At 36.0% G+C, this 21,485-nt stretch overlaps 1 protein-coding gene across 1 annotated transcript in view; it reads right to left on the minus strand.

Moving 5' to 3' along the window:
- Positions 1–21,485, minus strand: part of FMN2 (formin 2) — a 393,127-nt gene that overhangs the window by 70,148 nt on the left and 301,494 nt on the right. Inside the window, exon 15 of the mRNA XM_058701859.1 lies at positions 3,537–3,588. Within this exon, the coding sequence (XP_058557842.1) occupies positions 3,537–3,588 (52 nt within the window). The remainder of the gene's footprint in view (positions 1–3,536; positions 3,589–21,485) is intronic.

The raw sequence follows: 21,485 nt of genomic DNA on the forward strand, positions 1-21,485 counted from the left end.
CACAGTGCCAGAAGGATGGAACAAGCGCAGATACACATGTGATACCAAAATCTTGTTCCATGACCATGCGAAGCTGCCCAGTGTCTGATCCGATGGAGACAGTGAAATCAAACAAATAAATATATGGCCTAAGTCTGAAATCTGTCTGTTTCTATTACTACCACCAAACTTTTTCTAATCTCTAATTAAGATAATAATGTGAATACAATACAGCAATTAACATCTGATCATTTGCTAAAATCTTAGCATCTGGCAAATATTAACTAAGTTAATTCTCACCTACAGAGTGGGTACTGTTATCCTGGGGTTATAGTATTGGCCTGAAATCACAGAGCTAACACATGAAAGGCAGGATTTGGTCTCCAAGGTCATCAGGCCCGGGTTACACTGCCTTCCTGAATAGAATTACTATTAATTGCTGACCTGGTCACGTAAGACTGCTACAAAAATCTTTATTTATTTCTTTGAGAAATGTTTCATATGATTATTTTTATTTTCGAATTTCAGAATTGTTTAATTATAAAAGATGGCTCTTTGACTAACAATTTGGTCATTAGGCAGTTTTTCTTCCATGCATCTAACTGAAATTTGTTTGTCATAATTTAAGGACTTGACTTTTTTTTTAATTCCAGTATAGTTGGTATACAATGTTATGTTAGTTCCTGGTGTGCACTATGGTGATTCAACAATCCTTTTATTTTTGTTAAAATTTTATTGAGGATTTTTGCATCTAGGTTCATCAGACATATGGGTCTCTAATTCTCTTTTCTTGTGTCTTTATCTAGTTTTGGCATAAGGGTAATGCTGGCCTCATAGAATGACCTTGGATGCTTTCCTTCCTCTTCAATTTTTGAAATGGTTTGAGAAGAATAGGTATTAACTCTCCTTTAAATGTTTGGTTGATGTTTGGTAGAATTCACCTGTGAAGCCATCTGGTCCTGAACTTTTGTTCATTGAAAGTTTTTTGATTATTGATTCAATTTTGTTGCTGCTAATTAGTCTGTTCACATTTTCTACTTCTTCCCGCTTCAGTTTTGGTAGTTTATATGTTTCTGGAATTTATCCATTTCTTCTAGTTTGTCCAATTTGTTGGCATATAATTTTTAGTAACACTCTCTTACAATTCTTTGTATTTCTATGGTATCAGTTGTTATTTCTCCTTTAATTTCTGATTTGGTTGTTTCAAATCCCCCCCTTTCTGTTTCTGTTGATGAGTCTGCTAAAGGTTTATAAATTTTATCTTTTCAAAGAACAAGCTCCTGATTTCATTGAGCTGTTCTACTGGTGTTGTTGTTGTTGTTGTTTTACTTTCTATTTAATTTATTTCTATTCTAATCACCACTATTTCCTTCTTTCTACTGGTTTGGGTTTTGTTTGTTCTTTTTTAGCTCCTTTAGATGTAAGATTAGGTTGTTTGATATTTTTCTTGCTTCTTGAAGTGGGCATGTATTGCTCTAAACTTACCTCTTAGACCAGCTTTTGCCCCACTGTGTATTCATTTTCATTTGTTTTCATGTACTTTTTAATTTTTTCTTTTATTTCCTGGATGACCCATTCATTGTTTAGTAGCATGTTATTTAACCTCCATGTATTTGTGGTTTTTCCAGATTTTTTCTTGTGGTTCATTTCTACTTTCATATTGTTACGGTCAGAAAATATGCAATTTATGACTTCAGTGTTTTTGAATTTGTGGAGACTTGTTTTGTGACCTAATATGTGATCTATTCTGGAGAATGTTCCATGTGTACTTGAAAAGAATGCACATTCTGCAGTTTTAGGATGGAATATTCTGAATATATCTGTTAGATCCAGTTGGTCCAAGATGCCTTTCAAAGCCACTGTTTCCTTACTGATTTTCTGTTTGAGTGATCTGTCCATTGTCGTAACTGGGGTGTTAATGTCCTCTACTATTATTGAACTACTGTCAGTTACTTCCTTTATGTTTGTCATTGGTTGCTTTATGTTATTTGGGTGCTATCATGTTGGGTGCATACATATTTACAATTGTTATTATTTTCTTGTTGTATTTTCCCCTTTATTATTACATATTGTCCTTCTTTTCTCTCCTGTTACAGTCTTTGTTTTAAAGTCTATTTTGTCCAGTAGAAGTATTGCTATCCTGGCTTTCTTTTCACTTCTATTTGCATGATAAGTACTTTTTTACCCCTTCATTTTCAATCTGTCTTTAGGTCTGAAATGGGTCTTGCTTTTTTACCATTCTGTCACCCTATGTCTTTTGATTAGAGTGTTAGGTCCTTTTTATATGCAAAGTAATTACTGACAGATAATTTCAAAGTAGTCACTGGTAGATTTATTAATTTTCATATGAATATTTTTGGGTTGTGGAATGAATCATCTGAGTTTCCATTATTTCTTATGGGGAAATTTGTTTTGATATACAAGTGCTTTGGATTACAAGCACGTTTCTGGAATGAATTATGTTCACAAACAAAGGTTTTACTGTACTTTTAAGATGTGAATAACATTTAGCGGCACCTGGGTGGCTCAGTTGGTTAAGCATCTGATTTTGTCTCAGGTCATGATCTTGTGGTTTGTGAATTCGAGGCCCACATTGGGCTCTGTGCTGACAGCTCAGAGTCTGCTCCAGATTCTGTCTCCCTCTCTCTCTCTGCCCCTCTCCTGCGCTCACTCTCTCTCTCCCTCAAACATAAACACTAAAAAATAAAAAAAAAAGATGTGATTAACATTTAAATCAGTAGACTTGGAGAAAGCAGGTTATCCTCCATACTGTGGATGGGCCTAATTCAATCAGTCCAAGGTCTTTAGAAAAGTGGCTACCCTAGTACGAAGACATTCTGGAATTCTGTCTCCAGAATGCTCTCAGACTCAAGGTTATAACATTAACTACTACCAGTAATTACCACTCTGTTATGAGCCAATTCCTTAATCTCTCTCTCTCTCTCTCTCTCTCTCCCTGCACACACATTCACGCACACATGCACACACACACACACACACACACACACACACACACACCCCTGTCTGTTTTCTGGAAAACACTGACTAATACAGAGAGAAAAGAGAAAAGGGGAAAATTGAGGCAGAAAAGCCAAGATATTTGTGAGCTACTTTTCTATGCTTACTCACTCATGATTCTGAAATCTCCATTCTGAAAGTAAAAGTTTATGCACAGAAAGTTCCCAACTTCCTACTTAGGCTCTACTTTTTAATGTGGAAACTCAATAGTTTCCTATAATCAACTCTTACCTTCTTTCTTGAAACAGGTTCCTGCTGTCTTCCTTTCTCTTGTACTTCCACAGTCCTAAGTCTCATTCAAAGAAAGTGCTAAGCTATTCACAATAATTTGATACTTAACAGATTCATACAGAAACTAGAGTCCAAAAAATAAAACTCTGAAATTCAATCATATTCAGGTAAACTATTACTTTCTTTTTCTTTTATGCTTGAAAATAAAAACTGAGCTAATAATTGGTTCCTTGAGATAAAACCATACTAAGTATTTAATAAACTTATTCTGAAAAGAAATTTTTATATCAAAGGAAGTAATTTCTCACCATTTATGAGTCTCTGTCAGTGAATTCTCCTCTGCCTCTTGGTCAATTTTAGCTGCAAATGCAAAAATAGAAAAAGAAATGAGATAAATGATAGTTACGCTATCGTAAGCAAAATACCATCCAAATAATATGAAATATATTTTAATTCATTACTAATTGTTAATTCTAATATATTCCTGAAAGTTTATTTTAAATCTATTCATATGATTAAGTAGATTACATTTAATTTTCTTTACCTATGTATCAACACATAAATATATGTAAATTAAAATTTTTAAATTCTAAGTAATTCCCTTTTTTCTAAGTTAATTTCTTTAAGTCAGTCACATTAACCTGAGAAAACAAAACAGTGGGTAATTTCATAATCACAGTAAATGTGTTTGTCACATTAATTTGTTTAAATTAGGATTTTAATGCCAATAATTACTTGAAAATAATTCTCTCAAGCAAAGGTAGAAAAACCAAGTGAAGAAACTAAATAGAAACGGTTGTGACCTTCTTGACTAGTGCTCTCCATACCAGACCACAAATGAACAGATACACAGATTATTTCTACAGAAGTACAGGATGAGATACTAATATGTTCTACTATTGAAAGTAGGGAGGCAATAGTGTACTCATTTATTTGCTAGCATTTTTGTCTAAACACAAATGGTAGACTGACAAACCCAAAGATCAAATTTGAGAAGGTGATTATATCATTATTTGAAATTATTTAAAAAAAACATAGGAACTTCATTACATAAAACATGTGTGGCAGTGACTTTTACATTTTTCGACCAGCAAGCATTATGTATTACTCTACATACACGCACGCGCACACACACTGAACCTAAAGTTTAAAAAATACTCTTTGGGGCGCCTGGGTGGCTCGGTCGGTTAAGCGTCCGACTTCGGCTCAGGTCATGATCTCGCGGTCTGTGAGTTCGAGCCCCGCGTCGGGCTCTGTGCTGACAGCTCGGAGCCTGGAGCCTGTTTCAGATTCTGTGTGTCTCTCTCTCTGACCCTCCCCCGTTCATGCTCTGTCTCTCTCTGTCTCAAAAATAAATAAACGTTAAAAAAAAAATTTTTTTTTAAAGTAAAAAATAAAAAAAATAAAAAATACTCTTCATGTAATGCTAATATTTTTAGACTATTCTACTAGAATAGTGCAGTTTAGTGTAGTGTAGTCTAGTTTCAAAGTGTAGTTGTGACCCACTAAGTTGATTTCATGCATCACTAATGGTTGTCACACACACTTTGAAAATCACTAAGCGACAGGACAAAAAGTTAAAAAAAAATCAGTTAAAAAAAAAAACCCTAGAACTAGTGAAAGAAGTTGTCTTTTGGGTCACACTTGTGACCATCTGGAGAAATGAGGAGAAAAGTGGAGGAGGGCGAGTTGATTATAAAAAATTGGAACTGTGCATGAAATCAAACCCATGGTCACTTGAGAATTGTCAAAGTGTCTCTATCACTACTTAAAACACAATAATCCAGCTTGGGCTGGTTAATGTTTTACAACCTCAAGATAGTGTTTGTTCAAAGGTCTGTACAGTATCTTTAAAGCCATAATTCAGGGGCATGCTGCCACTCTTGGCCAAGATTGTCGAATTTAGCAGGGATCATTTGACCTGGCAGCAGAGAGCATTGTTTTCTCCTTTACATTTTTGTACTTTAGATTGTTTACATGAACTTACAGGTCAATTGTTAGCCATATTAAAAAATAGAATAAATGCTCCATGATTTTACTTTGAAAAGGCTCCAACATGAATACATTGTCTTATAAAATCTGCTCTGGGCCGCCTAGCTTAAAAACAGTGTGCTTCAAGAAGCCATTCTAGAACAATATAGTGTATAAGGGAAAACAAAAGAGTAGCACAATGCGTGCCATTTTCAGAAAGGACATTCTTCCAATTGCCCTCGTATGTATATATTTTTTTTCTTTTTTTAAAAAATACAGAGATTAAGAGTGAGGTCGGAAGAAAATTTCTGGATTACGTTAGAAGGATCAAGTAAACTTCTTATGAAATTTAAAACAGGCTGGAATGAGTGCTAGAGATCTGTGTTCTATTCCTGATTCTACCATTAAAATTAGCTACGTAATCTTAGGCAAATAGATTAATCTGTTGACATATATAAAATATTTAACATAGTGCCTCCAATAATTAGCAGGGACTAAATAAATGTTCTTTGAAAATGTTGGATTTTAAGCTCTTGAAATTTGTAAGGTGATATATAATTATCTTTAATTGAATACATCAAAAGCTATTTTATTAGGTTTCAACTTATATGAAGATAAAGAAAGCACATAGTTACAGCTTTTCAAAAAGTATAAGCCCCTAAATTGTGGTGAGTGGAGTGAAGTGAGTTTCATACGTTCATAATGATTCCTTTTGATGTGTACTAAAACAGTTCTTGCTTCACTGCATGAGCAAGTTTGGCTTAAAAAAAAATTCAATGTGGCAAAAGATTGGATCTTACCAAGGGAACTAAACATAAAAACAGACCCTCCTCCCAAACCTAATAGCTGTATTACAATCATAAAACCAAACTGGAAGAGCGGAGAATACTTAAAAATGCTCTATTATCCATTATCTTTACATGATTTTGAAGCTAAGAGGATTTGTGTATTCAGAGTGTAATCAGCTTTGATAAACAGTCAAATGACAGATCAAAGCAAATGCATTAGAGTACACATTTCAACTCTTGATGTAGAGTCAACAATTCAGTGAACTAGACAGATTTTCCTTTGTATGGCAATCTTAGAAACAAAAACTTTCTGAAAAGTTGGGGTGTAATTCAGTTTTCTGGGAACAGTGAAACACCATTTTCCAACAAGCTGCTTGTATAAACACTCCATCAGCATTTTGCTGTTGTGATTCTTTGAAACACACTTACGATGTTAACTTAGTGACACATGCAGGATTCTGTTTCTTTAGTTAATGAGTATGAAATCTACCAAAGTAAAATAAAATGTAATTAAGTTAGAGAAAATTAGGATATCTTTTAGCAACAAAATAAGAATCACACTGCCATTCATGTAGGAGGTATTCAAGCTAGTCCCATCCAGGGACCGAAATCCTAAAGACTGTGTTTTTCCATCTGAGTAGAAGCTTCTGACAGGCAGTGGCCATCTGTGTTATATAAAAAACTTTTCTAGTAAAAGCTGAAGGTGACATAGAAATAAGATTATTTTCTATAAACCATTTCAACATCTTATTGCTAATTATTTCATTCCCTGAGCTATATTTTCAAAAATATAAATACTGGTTTTAGTTCATTTCTAATGGCACAGATGGCTTTGTGACTAGTTTTGAATGCCAGTGTTACTTTTAGCACCAGTTTCCTATACATTTACAATATACATTGTATACATTACAATGTATATTACAATGTTGTAATATACATTACAACATAGTGTCAATTATCAATTAAGTATGCAAATTTTTCTTGATAAGAGTTATAAAAGGTTCCAGTTTTCTATTTCAAGGATGACTAAGTTTCCAATTCTTTGTTTTTAACTTTAAAAAACAATTGGTTTTGAGAGTGAAAGAGAGAGTGCATGATCTGGGAGGGGCAGACAGAAAGGGAGACACAGAATTCGAAGCAGTCTCCAGGTTCTGAGCTGTCAGCACAGAGCCCGACGCGGGGCTCAAATTCATGAACTGTGAGATCATGACCTGAGCCGAAGTCAGATGCTCAACCGACTGAGCCACTCAGGGACCCCAAATTTTCCCATTCTTTATAGCACATAGCTTGTTTCTTTTTTTCATATGTCAAATGAGAATGGTGGCCTTCTAGTCATTCATGATAATGGTAACTACAGAAAAGTTTAAAAAAGCATTAAAATCGGCAAACAGGTCCATGGCTTGGTTTAGAGTGACCTTCATATTGTCATCCAATCACCTGAGGCTCCCTGCACCTCTATTGCCAGGAAGCCTTGACCACCTTTGATGGAGGAATTGGCGTGACTCCTAATGGACACCACCAACCCAGGGCACCCTTGGCCTCAGATCCCTAGGACGTGCCCTCTCCCACAAGGTGCATGAAAGTTACAGTTCCTTGGCAAGGTTCTTACCACTCAAACTCATTTTCATATCTCATCAGGGTCAGTGTTTCGGTTTAGGACATGACATTCAGAATCAGGCAGACCTATGCATGAATTCTATACCAGCCACTAAGTTGTGTTAGATTTTAATAACCTTACTAATCACATGGGTTTAGTAACTTTTCTTGATCATTATAGCAGGGTAGTAATTTCCTTATTATGCATAAAATAATGCATAAGCCACCTGCTGCATAGGTAATAATTTTTCTGTCTTTCTTTTCCTCTCCACATTACCGTGACTATATAAAAAAAAAAAAAGGGACAGGGATATGTTACTTTCAAAATGTAAAAATTTCTCCATTGGAGGAGCACCAAATATCTTCTTAATCCTTCTACATAGAACCCAGATTCAGAATGAGGTTTATATATTGCTAAAATAAGAGTGCCTTCTTATAACAATATAAAGAAGTTATGGGCCAAGACATATCACAGGAGGCTCAAACACTTTTACAAAAAACAAAAAATAACTCTATATTTAATATCTTTTCTTGTTTTTTATTTCTACTTAATTTGTATGTGTTGTTGTTTTCACAGGCTCCTAATACTTAGAGTATAAGCAGAGGCTAACAGTTTCTCAATCCTTTTTGTGGAGGTACAGTAGTAAATAAAATTGCTGTATGGGGGAAAACAGTACCTTTTGTAAATTTAGGGAAAAACTACAGAAATCCAAAAGATAAGATATTTTCAAAGTTTGCAATATTCCTCTAAAGCATACATGTTTTACTCTAATATACTACGGGTAACCATTCCTATCTTGATGTCTGGGTTCCACAGCCAAGAAAATGTTCTGAGACTGGATGTACTGGGAACAGAGTTTAAAGTGGGGAGAAGAAAATCAGAATGGTGAAATAAAACAATCAATCCTGTACTGATACTAGAAGGAAGAAAAAGTACAATGCAGTTTAAGAAAGAAGGCAAAATAAAAAGTGGTTTGTACTGACACAATCTCCAGAGAATATTAGTAACTCACAGACCTAAAATCGAAACATGTAGAAATAAATGGACCTTATATGAGCTGATCAATCAACTGTGCACTTCAGGAGCAAACTGGGCATTAGATATTCAGAAAACTATTGCAACTATTGTAGTGATGGTTTCCCCTTGCCCCCACAAATCTCAAAAGCTAGAAATTTGTAATTTGAGGCAGACAAAGCTTGTGGTTAAAACCGTGTAATAAAAGAAACACTGAACTTTTTAGGAGGCAGTCTTTATTTATTTAGTTGGTTAGTTTCACCTCCCCCCTCCTTATTTATTTTAAGGCTAGGGCATAAGATTACCTTTCAGGTCCAATTCTGCCAGAGACCATTGGCATGGACATTCCTATGTCCCTAAACATGAAACTACTTAAAAAAATGTTTCAATGATTCTGTTTGAGCACTTTGGCATTCAGTGATCTCTTCTCCAACAGCATTAATACCTCCTCCCCCAAATCTCTGCCTCCACAAATATTTTCTGGTGTTTGTTGTCCTACTAAGTTACTATTTTGACCCAGTGATTAGTGTCTGTAGTCACTTGTCTGGCTCCAGACTCTTTTGCAATGTTAAATATTTCTGCTGAACTTGTTCCAAATGACTCTGAGTAAGCAGAGGCACGGAACGGACGCCCTTTCTGATCCGGACCTTTCATGAGGGAATACCGCATATTCCCAGGTAATTGGAGACAGAGTTGCATTTGAGTAATATCAGATGGAAGGCAACTTAGAACCCTTTCATCTGCTTGTCTAGGCTCTAAATCTTTTTGCTATTTTTCCTTTTATTTAAAGTGTTAACTAGTTTTTGTTTATAATTAGCTATGAATGTGCATTTCGGTTGCTTTTAAGTGCAGCCAGTATGGGTTATTTTTTAGACAGATGCAGTGCCTTTCTTTTGAGTCATTTAAAGTTGTCATTTAATTGTAGATATATTACTTTGGTTTTGAGATTTTTGAGACACTGATCCTTTTGACAATGAGCTGAAAGTCAAGTAAATTTAGGCAGCTTATATAGGTCAGACAGTGAATGAATATCAGAACTTCTTTCCTCAGATAGCAAAGGAAATAACGAACTCTCAATGCCTTCCTTCCTTGATGTTGCAAATTGTTCTTAGGATAATAAAACAAATGCTGTGGAATACTCCTGAGAGGAAGAAAGCAAATATCTACAGAGTATAAAGTTACAACTTGGCCTTTGCAATAATTCACAGCCAACTTTGAGTTAATAGTGAGGGTTATTCCTACTTTGTGCATAAAAACACATACCATTTGTGTCCCTAGAAATATGAGTGTATAAATATAATGAATAGGTGATTGCTGTAAAAATTCAAGAAACAAACACACTATAGTAAATGATGTATAGTTCAAAAATTCGATATATGTGGCTTCTAGCCAAACCTAAAATATAAGAAAGCCATGTGCTATTATCACCCAGTCTCATGTAGTTATTGAAGTGGTCCTTAGTGAAATTCCTTTCTAAATCTTCTTTTTAAACCCAAAGTGAAAACGACATGGGAAAACATAATGTTCATGTATGAGTTTCACATTCTGTGAACAATACAGTATAAAAAGAGTTATTGACTTCCAACGGAAACATTGCTTATACCACCTAATTTTAAAAATAAAATTATAGGGGCGCCTGGGTGGCGCAGTCGGTTAAGCGGCCGACTTCAGCCAGGTCACGATCTCGCGGTCTGTGAGTTCGAGCCCCGCGTCAGGCTCTGGGCTGATGGCTCGGAGCCTGGAGCCTGTTTCCGATTCTGTCTCCCTCTCTCTCTGCCCCTCCCCCGTTCATGCTCTGTCTCTGTCTGTCCCAAAAATAAATAAAAAACATTAAAAATAAAAAAAAAAAAATAAAAAAAAAAATAAAATTATAGACAAAGCCAACATAGCATTCTACCTATATTCTAAGTAAATCTCTCATAAGCTTTAAGTAATCAGCATTAAAAAAAGACACATCTGGGGCAAATTCTCTTTTTTTTCTTTTTCAAGTAGCAAATACCTTGAAGAGGATGAATCAAGCATACCTTTTTACTAATTACAAGCTGAACTTAAATTAGGATCCTTCAGATAACACAAAAATTTCTATGAGCCTTTAACTAAAAATATGCAAATGCATGTCTCAAGGCTGAGCTTTCCATATTAACTGCAATACCAATTAATTCTAATTTGTAAATTCAAAATACAAGACACAAAACCACTTAAACTAAAAAGGTGAAAACCAGAAAATCTTTCTTTATGTATTTTCTCTTCCTCCGAACTTTACTTGCCAACACAATGCACAAATTATGAATTACCATAGGAAGGCTAGGGCATTCCAATCTTAGAAACAAAAGTCACATGATTTAATGTTACAATATTTCAACCAAACTTTGAGCAACAGATACATTTTGGACATTTTGTTAGGGGCTAATAGGTGGACAACTATTAAGAAAATGTTAGACAAGGAGACAGACCCATTAATAATCATGCATATAAACATTACAGAGATAGTTCAATGGGAATGTTAATACAGATAATGGCATTACTATTCTAAGTATTTTTTTAAAGTTTATTTATTTGAGAGAGAGTGCACGTGAGGGGGGGAGACAGAGGTAGAGACAAAGGGGCAGAGAGAGGAAGAGACAGAATCTCAAGCAGGCTCCACACTGACAGGGGGCTTGAATCCATGAAGTGAGATCATGACCTAAGTCCAAATCAAGAGTCGGATGCTTAATCGATGGAGCACCTCTAATTCTTTGCATATAATAACCTACAATAATAAAGCCCTATAAGAAAAGCCCTACAATTATTCCCATTTTACAAGAAGGAAATTAGTGGCTAAATAACTTGTACAACATATAAGAAATGCTAAGAGAAGGAGACAGGATTCACATGCACACAGTCTGATCCCAGAGCCACACTGTCAATTCAGTCATGAGCAAAATTAAGTGAAACATTTACCTATTGAGAGAGATGTTAGTAAGGAAAACAGAGAGGCAAAATGCTGAGCTATGACAAATGACTGATGAACAAACATCAGTCAAATGAAAAAGTAGAGAACTAAAGAGGACACTTAAACAACAAACATCAAGAAAAAAGTTGCAAAGACATAAATGCCTCATAGTCCAGGATGTCAAGGAAGGAAGGATATAATGTAGAAAAGATGGGAAATATAATGAAAAATAATTGTCCAAAAAGCTGTAGATAGAAGCAAGTTCAGCCTCTTATGCTGTAATATCATAACAAATGAGGCAAAGGAGACTTTAACCTTATTCACTTTAAATCAATGGAAAGAGATGTCTACCTCTGGACTTAACAAGAACCAAACTTACCTCCTGCTGTAATCAACCAGAAAACTGGATAAAATATATGAAACAATAGTCTTCATATATTTGACAACTGGCAGCACGAAGCTCTCATCTATGAAAGAAGGTAGACAAACTAGCTGAACCCTAAAATCTTCCTGGATTTCTGTCTAAAGGCAATTTCCAGACTGTGGGCCCTGGAAGGAGAACCCAAATAAGCCAGTCAGTCTCCCTAAGTTGAGGAAGTACAGTTAGGGGTTTGGGAAGTCTGAAGTAGGTAAAAGTTAAGGGGCTGAGAGTCAGAGAGGAAACAGCCTTACAGAAATGAAGGCCACAAAACTGTATTGAATCTCTTTGGTTTTTTGCTGAGTATTAGGTGGCACATGTATAGAGTGAAGCTCTATATATCAAAGAAAGAATTCAGGAGCTATAAACTGAATAATTCCCAGAGCTCATACAGGACCTAGAGGTGTTCGAAATCTGGAGTTACAGTGGAGAACTGTTGTTGACCACCTGGGTCAGGACAGCTATTGGAGACCCCAGTGTGTGTGCAGGGGAGGTAGGGCAGGGTCACACCTTGTAGTAGGACTGAATTATCACTGGTGTGAAGGATACTCTAGACTAGCCTCAGCAAAGCATAAAAACATGCCTTAAAGGGCCAAACTGAGACACAAGTAATTTAAATTGTCCACAGAAACAAAGCCAGCTATTCCTTAAAATAATACACAAAATCCAGACAGTCAACGACCATAACAATGCCTACGATATAATAAAAAATTACTAGACCAAGTATCAGAAAATGTGATCAATTACCAGAAGATAAATCAGTCAATAGAAACAGAACCAGGAATGTCAAGAGAGGAACTAGCAAATAAAACTAAAGCATTAAAATTAAAGTAGCTATTATAACTATGCTCAAATATTAAAAGAAAAACATCAATATAGGAGAAAAATGGATGTGTCAGTCTGTTCAGACTGCTGTAACAGACTGGAAGCTTAAACAACATTCATTCGTCACAGTTCTGGAGGCTGGAAGTCTGAGACCAGAGTGCCAACACAATAGGTTTCCAGTGAGAGCCTTCTTACTGGTTTACAGACAAACAACTTCTTCCTGCAGTTTCACATGGTGCAGAACAGAGAAAGAAGCAAACTCCTTCATGTCTTTTCCTATAAGGGCATTAGTCCTATTTATGAGGACTCTATCTTCATGAACATAATCACCTCTTAAAATCCCACCTCTTAATACCAACACATTGAGTTCCAATATATGAATTTTGGAGGACACAAATATCGAGTATATAATAATTAAAGATACAAAAGAAAGAACCAAGTGGAACTTGCAGAGAGAAAAATACAGTATCTGAAATGAAAAATTCAATTGAATTAAAAATGAAAATTCACTTAAAATGAAAATGACATGAGATCAGATATTTCAGAAGTGAAGAACAATGAACTTGAAATCATAACAACAGGATCTATTCCAACTGAAGCATATAGAAGAAAAGATTGAAAAAACTAACCAAGACTTAAGAACCTTGGGACAAGAGTAGATAGTATAGCATATGTGAAATGCGGATAGTGGAAGAAAAGGAGAGAGCCAGGGCAGAAAAGTAACTAAATGTGTAATGGCCAAATGTTTTACAAATCTGATAAAAACTATAAACTTCAGATATAAGAGGTCAGTTGACTACAAGCAATAAAAATATACATATACAAAAATGCACATTAATATCTAAATCCTAAAAATCAACAATAAACACAGAAGGTTAAAACAGCTACAAGTGGGAGAAAATACATTTTATATCAAGGAACAAAAATTAAAATTATTAAAGACTTTATGCAAGGCAGAATAATGGCTTTCCAAAGATTTTAATCTTTCCATTTTAATCTTCACAGTCTATGAATATGTTATGTTACATGTCAAGGGTGAATTGCAGTTGCAGATGGAATTAATGTCAATACTGAGAAAAGTCATCCTGTATTATCTAGATTGGCCCAAAGTAATCACAAAGCACTTAGAAATGAAAGAGAGAGGGAAGAAAGTCAGTGTCAAAGCGATACAGCATGAAAAAATTTTACCAGACATTCCTGACTTTAAAGATGCAAGGAAAGCCAGAGTCAAGGAATAGGGGAAACCACCAGAATTTTAAAAAACACAAGGAAGGGGCGCCTGGGTGGCTCAGTCGGTTAAGTGGCCAAATTCAGCTCAGGTCATGATCTCATGGTTTATGAGTTCAAGACCCATGTCGGGCTCTGTGCTGACAGCTTGGAGCCTGGAGCCTGCTTCGGATTCTGTGTCCCCTTCTCTCTCTGTTCCTCCCCTGCTTTCACTCTGTATTTCTCTCAAAAATAAATAAAAATTAAAAAATTAAAAAAAAAATATTTTGAAAAAGACAAGGAACTAGATTCTACCTTAGAGTCTCCAGAAGGACGAAAGTTCTGCTGACACCATAATTTTAACCCAAAAGATCTGTTTGGATTTGTGATCTCCAGAAACATAAATTTGTGTTGTTTTAAGTCAACAAAGTTGTGGTAATTTTTTATAGCAACTATGGGAAACTAATATAAATTTCTCATCAGAAATTATGCAAGCAGAAGACAAGAGAAAAATACCCTGATGTGTGGCAAGAAACAAACAAAAACAAAAACAAAAAATCCTATTAATTTACAATTCTATATCCACTGAAAATATTTATCAAATATGGGGGAAAATAAACAAACAAACAAATAAATAAATAAATAAAATAAACAAATAAAAAAAATTGTCAAGCAATCAAATGCTAAAAGGTTTGGCACTGGCAGACCTACAGAATAAGAAATGTTAAAGGAAGTTATTCAGTTAGAAGGAAAATGACACCAGATGGAAATTTTGATGTATACAAATGACTGAAAAGAACTAGAAATGCTAAATATGGGGAAGAATATGAGATATTTTTTCATTTATACATTTCTTTGAAAGACAATTGACTGTTAAAAGTAAAAGTACAAACAATATATTGTTTCAGTTATGATTGATATGAAAGTAAAAATATGGCAACAGCAACACAAAGAATAGGAGGGACAATGGAAATATACTGCTTAAAGCTTTCAGATTACCTTTCAAATTGAATAAAATTATATGAAGGTACACTGATAAATTAAAGAGGTATAATGTAAACCCTAGAAAAAACAGTAAAAAGAGAAAACAAAAAGATAAAGCTAATAAGCTAATGATAGAAATAAAATGAAATATCCAACTAATCCTTAAGAAGGCAGGGAAAGAGATAAAAAGGAAAACAACATGACAGACAAAAGACAAATATAAAGACAGTGAATGAAATGCAACCATATAGATTGTTATATTAAATGTAAGTGGCCTAAATACTTGATTAAAATGTGAGGGTTTTCAAATTGACTAAAAAAGTTTTAGCTACATGCACTCTCAAAAAATCCCACCTAAAATATTAATATACACTTAAGTTAAAAGTAAAAAGAAGAAATAGAAAAAGGTGCATCACATAAGCACTAATCACAATAAAGCTAATTAATCAAGCTACTCTTTAAAATTAAAGAATCCAGGGGTGCCTGGGTGGCTCAGTCAGGTAAATGTCTGACTTCGGCTCAGGTCATGATCTCGCAGTCTGTGAGTTTGAGCCCCATGTCGGGCTCTGTGCTGACAGTTCGGAGCCTGGAGCCTGCTTCAGATTCTGTGTCTCCCTCTCTCTTTGCCCCTCCCCCACTCACACTCTGTCTCTGTCTCTCTCTCAAAAATAAATAAATATTTTTGAAAAAATTAAAATTAAAGAGTTCAGTTAAAGACCCAAGAATTATGCCTCAGACAAGACTCTAAGAAGTCATTACCACCCTACTAGATTTGGCACATGAGGTGAAACCATTTGCCATCTGGGTTAGATGATTTCTCTATGGATCTATGGATCATGGATCTATGCCTCACAAGTGTTACTCACCTTCAGAGTAGATGTAGATGATCAGAGACATCCCTTAATTCTAATGCCCCTAACAGTCCTCATGCCCAAATAATATAAAAAAGATCTGTCAAGCAGAAAATTAACAGACTGACAGATTTTAAACATTAACCAGAAAGCTTTGCAATTCTTAATGGTTAAATTTATTAAGTTAGGAGTATTTCCCTTTGAATCAACATGTTGTTATTTCCTAAGTAATTACAGAAAAAGATCCTTTGGTTTTATTATACCAGAATTGCTCTAACAAAAAAAAGTTTACAATTTTAAAAGTTGTAGTCATAAATTCAATTTCTAGTTGACTTTTCTTCAACAAAACCCCAAAAAACTATAAAGTGTTGTATCATCCATTAAGGAATGCATTTGGGGTTCTGCTATAAGAACATAACAATTGTTTAGGATTCTCACAGTGGATCCTATCCAAGTACCCAGGACCTAAGGAAGGAAAGCTGAGGTTTAATCATGAAAAATATGCAGTTAATAGTTTATGACATAATACTGAGGGCAAACAGGGAATATTTTAACAAAATAGTTCAGATATTTGACATATTTTAAAATATATTAGATATAATTTAAATATATTTAAATTGTAATGAGCATTCATATACCTTTTAATCATGATACTAAGCATAATTCAATCTTTTCCAGAAGACTCTAGGTTATTATGAGTTTCCCTGGTGATTATACTACAATAGAATGAAAGTAACAGGAAAAAATGGACCTCTTAGGAAGGGCATAGCAAAACAGAAGCAAGAAATTATTTTGAGCTAGGATAGGGTTAAAGCAAGGAAGCTGACATGTTGAGAAAATCCACAGGACTTAGTCATGCTTAGAAAAGAGAAGCAAGGTTGGGAGGAACAATGGGAAAAGGAGGCATCTAGGAAAAGACCAGGGGCACCTGGGTGGCTCAGTTGGTAAAGCATCCAACTCTTGGTTTTGGCTCAGGTCATGATCTATGGTTCATGCTGATAGCATGTGCCAGCACTGTGCTGCTGGCATGGTGCCTGCTTGGAATTCTCTCTCTCCCCCTCTCTCTGCCCCTCCTGCATGCATGTGTCCACGAGCATTCTCTCTCTCTCTCTCTCTCTCTCTCTCTCTCTCTGTCTCTCCCTCCCTCTCTCAAAATAAATAAACATGAAAAAACTTTTTTAAGTAGTCTATTAAAAACAATACAATAAGGCCAATATTGCTTTTGTCCCAGAAGTTCAACATTTAGGAATATACTGTACACATAAGCAGTATGAGAAATGTACATATTAATTCTCTATAATTTTTCTCCTTTAAAAGAAATGTTATAGGAAAGAAGGTTTGTGAATAAAGAAATGAAAAAGTCAGTGGTGTGTTTTTCCAATGGAATACTATAAACTCATTAAGAATGTACTGATACGAAATTATCTCAAAGATATTTTAATTGATGGGGCGCCTGGGTGGCGCAGTCGGTTAAGCGTCCGACTTCAGCCAGGTCACGATCTTGCGGTCCGTGAGTTCGAGCCCCGCGTCGGGCTCTGGGCTGATGGCTCGGAGCCTGGAGCCTGTTTCCGATTCTGTGTCTCCCTCTCTCTGTGCCCCTCCCCCGTTCATGCTCTGTCTCTCTCTGTCCCAAAAAAAAAAAAAAAAAAAAAAAAAGATATTTTAATTGAAAAAATTCAAGATAACATCGAGGAGGAAGATGGCCGTGTAGGACGAAACTGGGCTCACCGCCTCTTGCTGATCACTTACTCCACCCACATCTGCCTAAATAGCCCAGAAAACCACCAGAAGACTAGCAAAATGGGCTCTCTGGAGCCAAGCGTAGGCAAGAGGCCCATGGAAGAGGACCCCAGCTAATACGCCAGATCCCATCGAAGCAGCTCCACAAGCCTGGCAGTGTGCAAGTAGCCCAGACAGGGACCACACCACTGCACAGTGAGTCCTGCCTCTGGGAGAGGGGAAGATAAGGTACACACCAGCCTGACTGTGGCCCCACCAGTGGGCTGGGGGCAGACATCAGGTCTGACTGCAGCCCCGTCCACCAACACAAGTTATTCCAGACAGCACAGAGGAAGAGCCCTGCAGCTCTGCACCACTCCAGGGACTATCCAAAATTACAAAACGGAAGAATTCTCCTCAAAAGAAACTCCATGAAGTAGCGAAAGCTGACAAACTGATCAAAAACGATTTAAGCAATATAACAGAAAATGAATTTAAAATAATAGTCATAAAATTAATCGTTGGGCTTGAAAAAAGAATAGAGGAGAGCAGAGAATCTATTGCTACAGAGATCAAGAGACTAAGAAACAGGAGGAGCTAAAAAATGCTATAAATGAGCTGCAAAATAAAATGGAGGTAACCACAGCTCAGATTGAAGAGGCAGAGGAGAGAATAGGTGAATTAGAAGATAAAATTATGGAAAAAGAGGAAGCTGAGAAAAAGAGAGATAAAAAAAATCCAGGAGTATGCGGGGAGAATTAGAGAACTAAGTGACACAATTAAACACAATAATATATGCATAATCGGGATTCCAGAGGAGGAAGAGAGAGAGAAAGGTGCTGAAGGGGTACTTGAAGAAATCATAGCTGAGAACTTCCCTGATCTGGGGAAGGAAAAAGGCATTGAAATCCAAGAGGCACAGAGAACTCCCTTCAGACATAACTTGAATCGATCTTCTGCACAACGTATCATAGTGAAACTGGCAAAATACAAGGATAAAGAGAAAATTCTGAAAGCAGCTAGGGATAAACGTGCTCTAACATATAAAGGGAGACCTATAAGACTCGTGACCGATCTCTCTACTGAAACTTGGCAGGCCAGAAAGGAATGGCAGGAAATCTTAAATGTGATGAACAGAAAAAATATGCAGCCGAGAATCCTTTATCCAGCAAGTCTGTCATTTAGAATAGAAGGAGAGATAAAGGTCTTCCCAAACAAACAAAAACTGAAGGAATTCATCACCACTAAACCAGCCCTACAAGAGATCCTAAGGGGGATTCTGTGAGACAAAGTACCAGAGACACCACTATAAGCATGAAACCTAGAAACATCACAATAACTCTAAACCCCTATTTTTCTATAACACTGAATGTAAATGGACTAAATGCTCCAACCAAAAGACATAGGGTATCAGAATGGATAAAAAAACAAGACCCATCCATTTGCTGTCTACAACAGACTCATTTTAGACCTGAGGACACCTTCAGATTGAGAGTGAGGGGATGGAGAACTATTTATCATGCTACTGGATGTCAAAAGAAAGCTGGAGTAACCATACTTATATCAGACAAACTAAATTTAAATTAAAGGCTGTAACAAAAGATGAAGGGCGTTATATAATAATACAGGGTCGATCCATCAGGAAGAGCTAACAATTATAAATTTCTATGCACCGAATACGGGAGCCCCCAAATATATTAAACAATTACTCACAAACACAAGCAAACTTATTGATGAGAATGTGGTAATTGCAGGGGACTTTAATACTCCACTTACAACAATGGATAGATCATCTAGACACACGGTTAATAAAGAAACAAGGGCCCTGAATGATACATTGGACTAGATGGACTTGACAGATATATTTAGAACTCTGTATCCCAAAGCAACAGAATATACTTTCTTCTTGAGTGCACATGGAACATCCTCCAAGATAGATCGCGTACTGGGTCACAAAACAGCCCTTCATAAATATACAAGAATTGAGATCATACCATGCATACTTTCTGACCACAATGCTATGAAGCTTGAAATCAACCACAGGAAAAAGCCTGGAAAACCTCCAAAAGCATGGAGGTTAAAGAACACCCTACTAAAGAATGAATGGGTCAACCAGTCAATTAGAGAAGATATTAAAAAATATATGGGGGGGGGCGCCTGGGTGGCTCAGTTGGGTGACCAACTTCAGCTCAGGTCATGATCTCATGGTCCGTGAGTTCGAGCCCCACGTTGGGCTCTGTGCTGACAGCTCAGAGCCTGGAGCCTGTTTCAGATTCTGTGTCTTCCTCTCTCTCTGACCTTCCTCCATTCATGCTCTGTCTCTCTCTGTCTCTAAAATGAATAAACGTTAAAAAAAAATTTTTTTTAAATATATGGAAACAAATGAAAATGAAAATACAACAATCCAAACAGTTTGGGATGCAGCAAAGGCAGTCCTGAGAGGAAAATACATTGCAATCCAGGCCTATCTCAAGAAACAAGAAAAATCCCAAATACAAAATCTAACAGCACACCTAAAGGAAATAGAAGCAGAACAACAAAGATACCCCAAAACAAGCAGAAGAAGAGAAATAATGAAGATCAGAGCAGAAATAAACAATATAGAGTCTAAAAAAACTGTAGAGCAGATCAATGAAACCAAGAGTTGGTTTTTTGAAAAAATAAACAAAATTGATAAGCCTCTAGCTAGGCTTCTCAAGAAGAAAAGGGAAATGACCCAAATAGATAACATCATGAATGAAAATGTAATTATTACAACCAATCCGTCAGAAATACAAGTAATTATCAGGGAATACTATGAAAAATTATATGCCAACAAACTGGACAACCAGGAAGAAATGGACAATTTCCTAAACACCTACACACTTCTAAAACTTAAACAGGAAGAAATAGAAAATTTGAACAGACCCATAACTAGTCATGAAATTGAATCAGTTATCAAAAATCTCCCAACAAATGAGAGTCCAGGACCAGATGGCTTCCCTGGGGAATTCTACCAGACATATAAAGCAAAGATAATACCTTTCATTCTCAAGCTGTTCCAAAAAACAGAAAGGAAAGGAAAACTTCCAGACTCATTCTATGAAGCCAGCTTTACTTTGATTCCTAAACCAGACAGAGACCCAGCAAAAAAAGAGAACTACAGGCCAATATCCCTGATGAATATGGATGCAAAAATTCTCAATAAGATACTAGCAAATCGAATTCAACAGCATATAAAAATAATTATTCACCATGATCAAGTGGGATTCATTCCTGGGATGCAGGGCTGGTTCAACATTCGCAAATCAATCAATGTGATACATCACATTAATAAAAGAAAAGACAAGAACCATATGATCCTGTCAATCGATGCAGAGAAAGCATTTGACAAAATTCAGCATCCTTTCTTAATAAAAACCCTCAAAAAAGTCAGGATAGAAGGAACATAACTTAACATCATAAAAGCCATTTATGAAAAACCCACAGCTAATATCATCCTCAATGGGGAAAAACTGAAAGCTTTCTCCCTGAGATCAGGAACACGACAGGGATGTCCACTCTCACCGCTGTTGTTTAACATAGTGTTGGAAGTGCTAGCCATCAGCAATCAGACAACAAAAGGAAATCAAAGGCATCAAAATTGGCAAAGATGAAGTCAAGCTTTCACTTTTTGCAGATGACATGATATTATACATGGAAAATCCGGTAGACTCCACCAAAAGTCTGCTAGAACTGATACATGAATTCAGCAAAGTCTCAGGATACAAAATCAATGTACAGAAATCAGTTGCATTCTTATACACTAATAATGAAGCAACAGAAAGACAAATAAAGAAACTGATCCCATTCACAATTGCACCAAGAAGTATAAAATACCTAGGAATAAACCTAACCAAAGATGTGAAAGATCTGTATGCTGAAAACTATAGAAAGCTTATGAAGGAAACTGAAGAAGATATAAAGAAATGGA

The sequence above is a fragment of the Neofelis nebulosa genome, chromosome 15 (assembly GCF_028018385.1).
Source record: "Neofelis nebulosa isolate mNeoNeb1 chromosome 15, mNeoNeb1.pri, whole genome shotgun sequence".
Taxonomy (NCBI): Eukaryota; Metazoa; Chordata; class Mammalia; order Carnivora; family Felidae; genus Neofelis; species Neofelis nebulosa.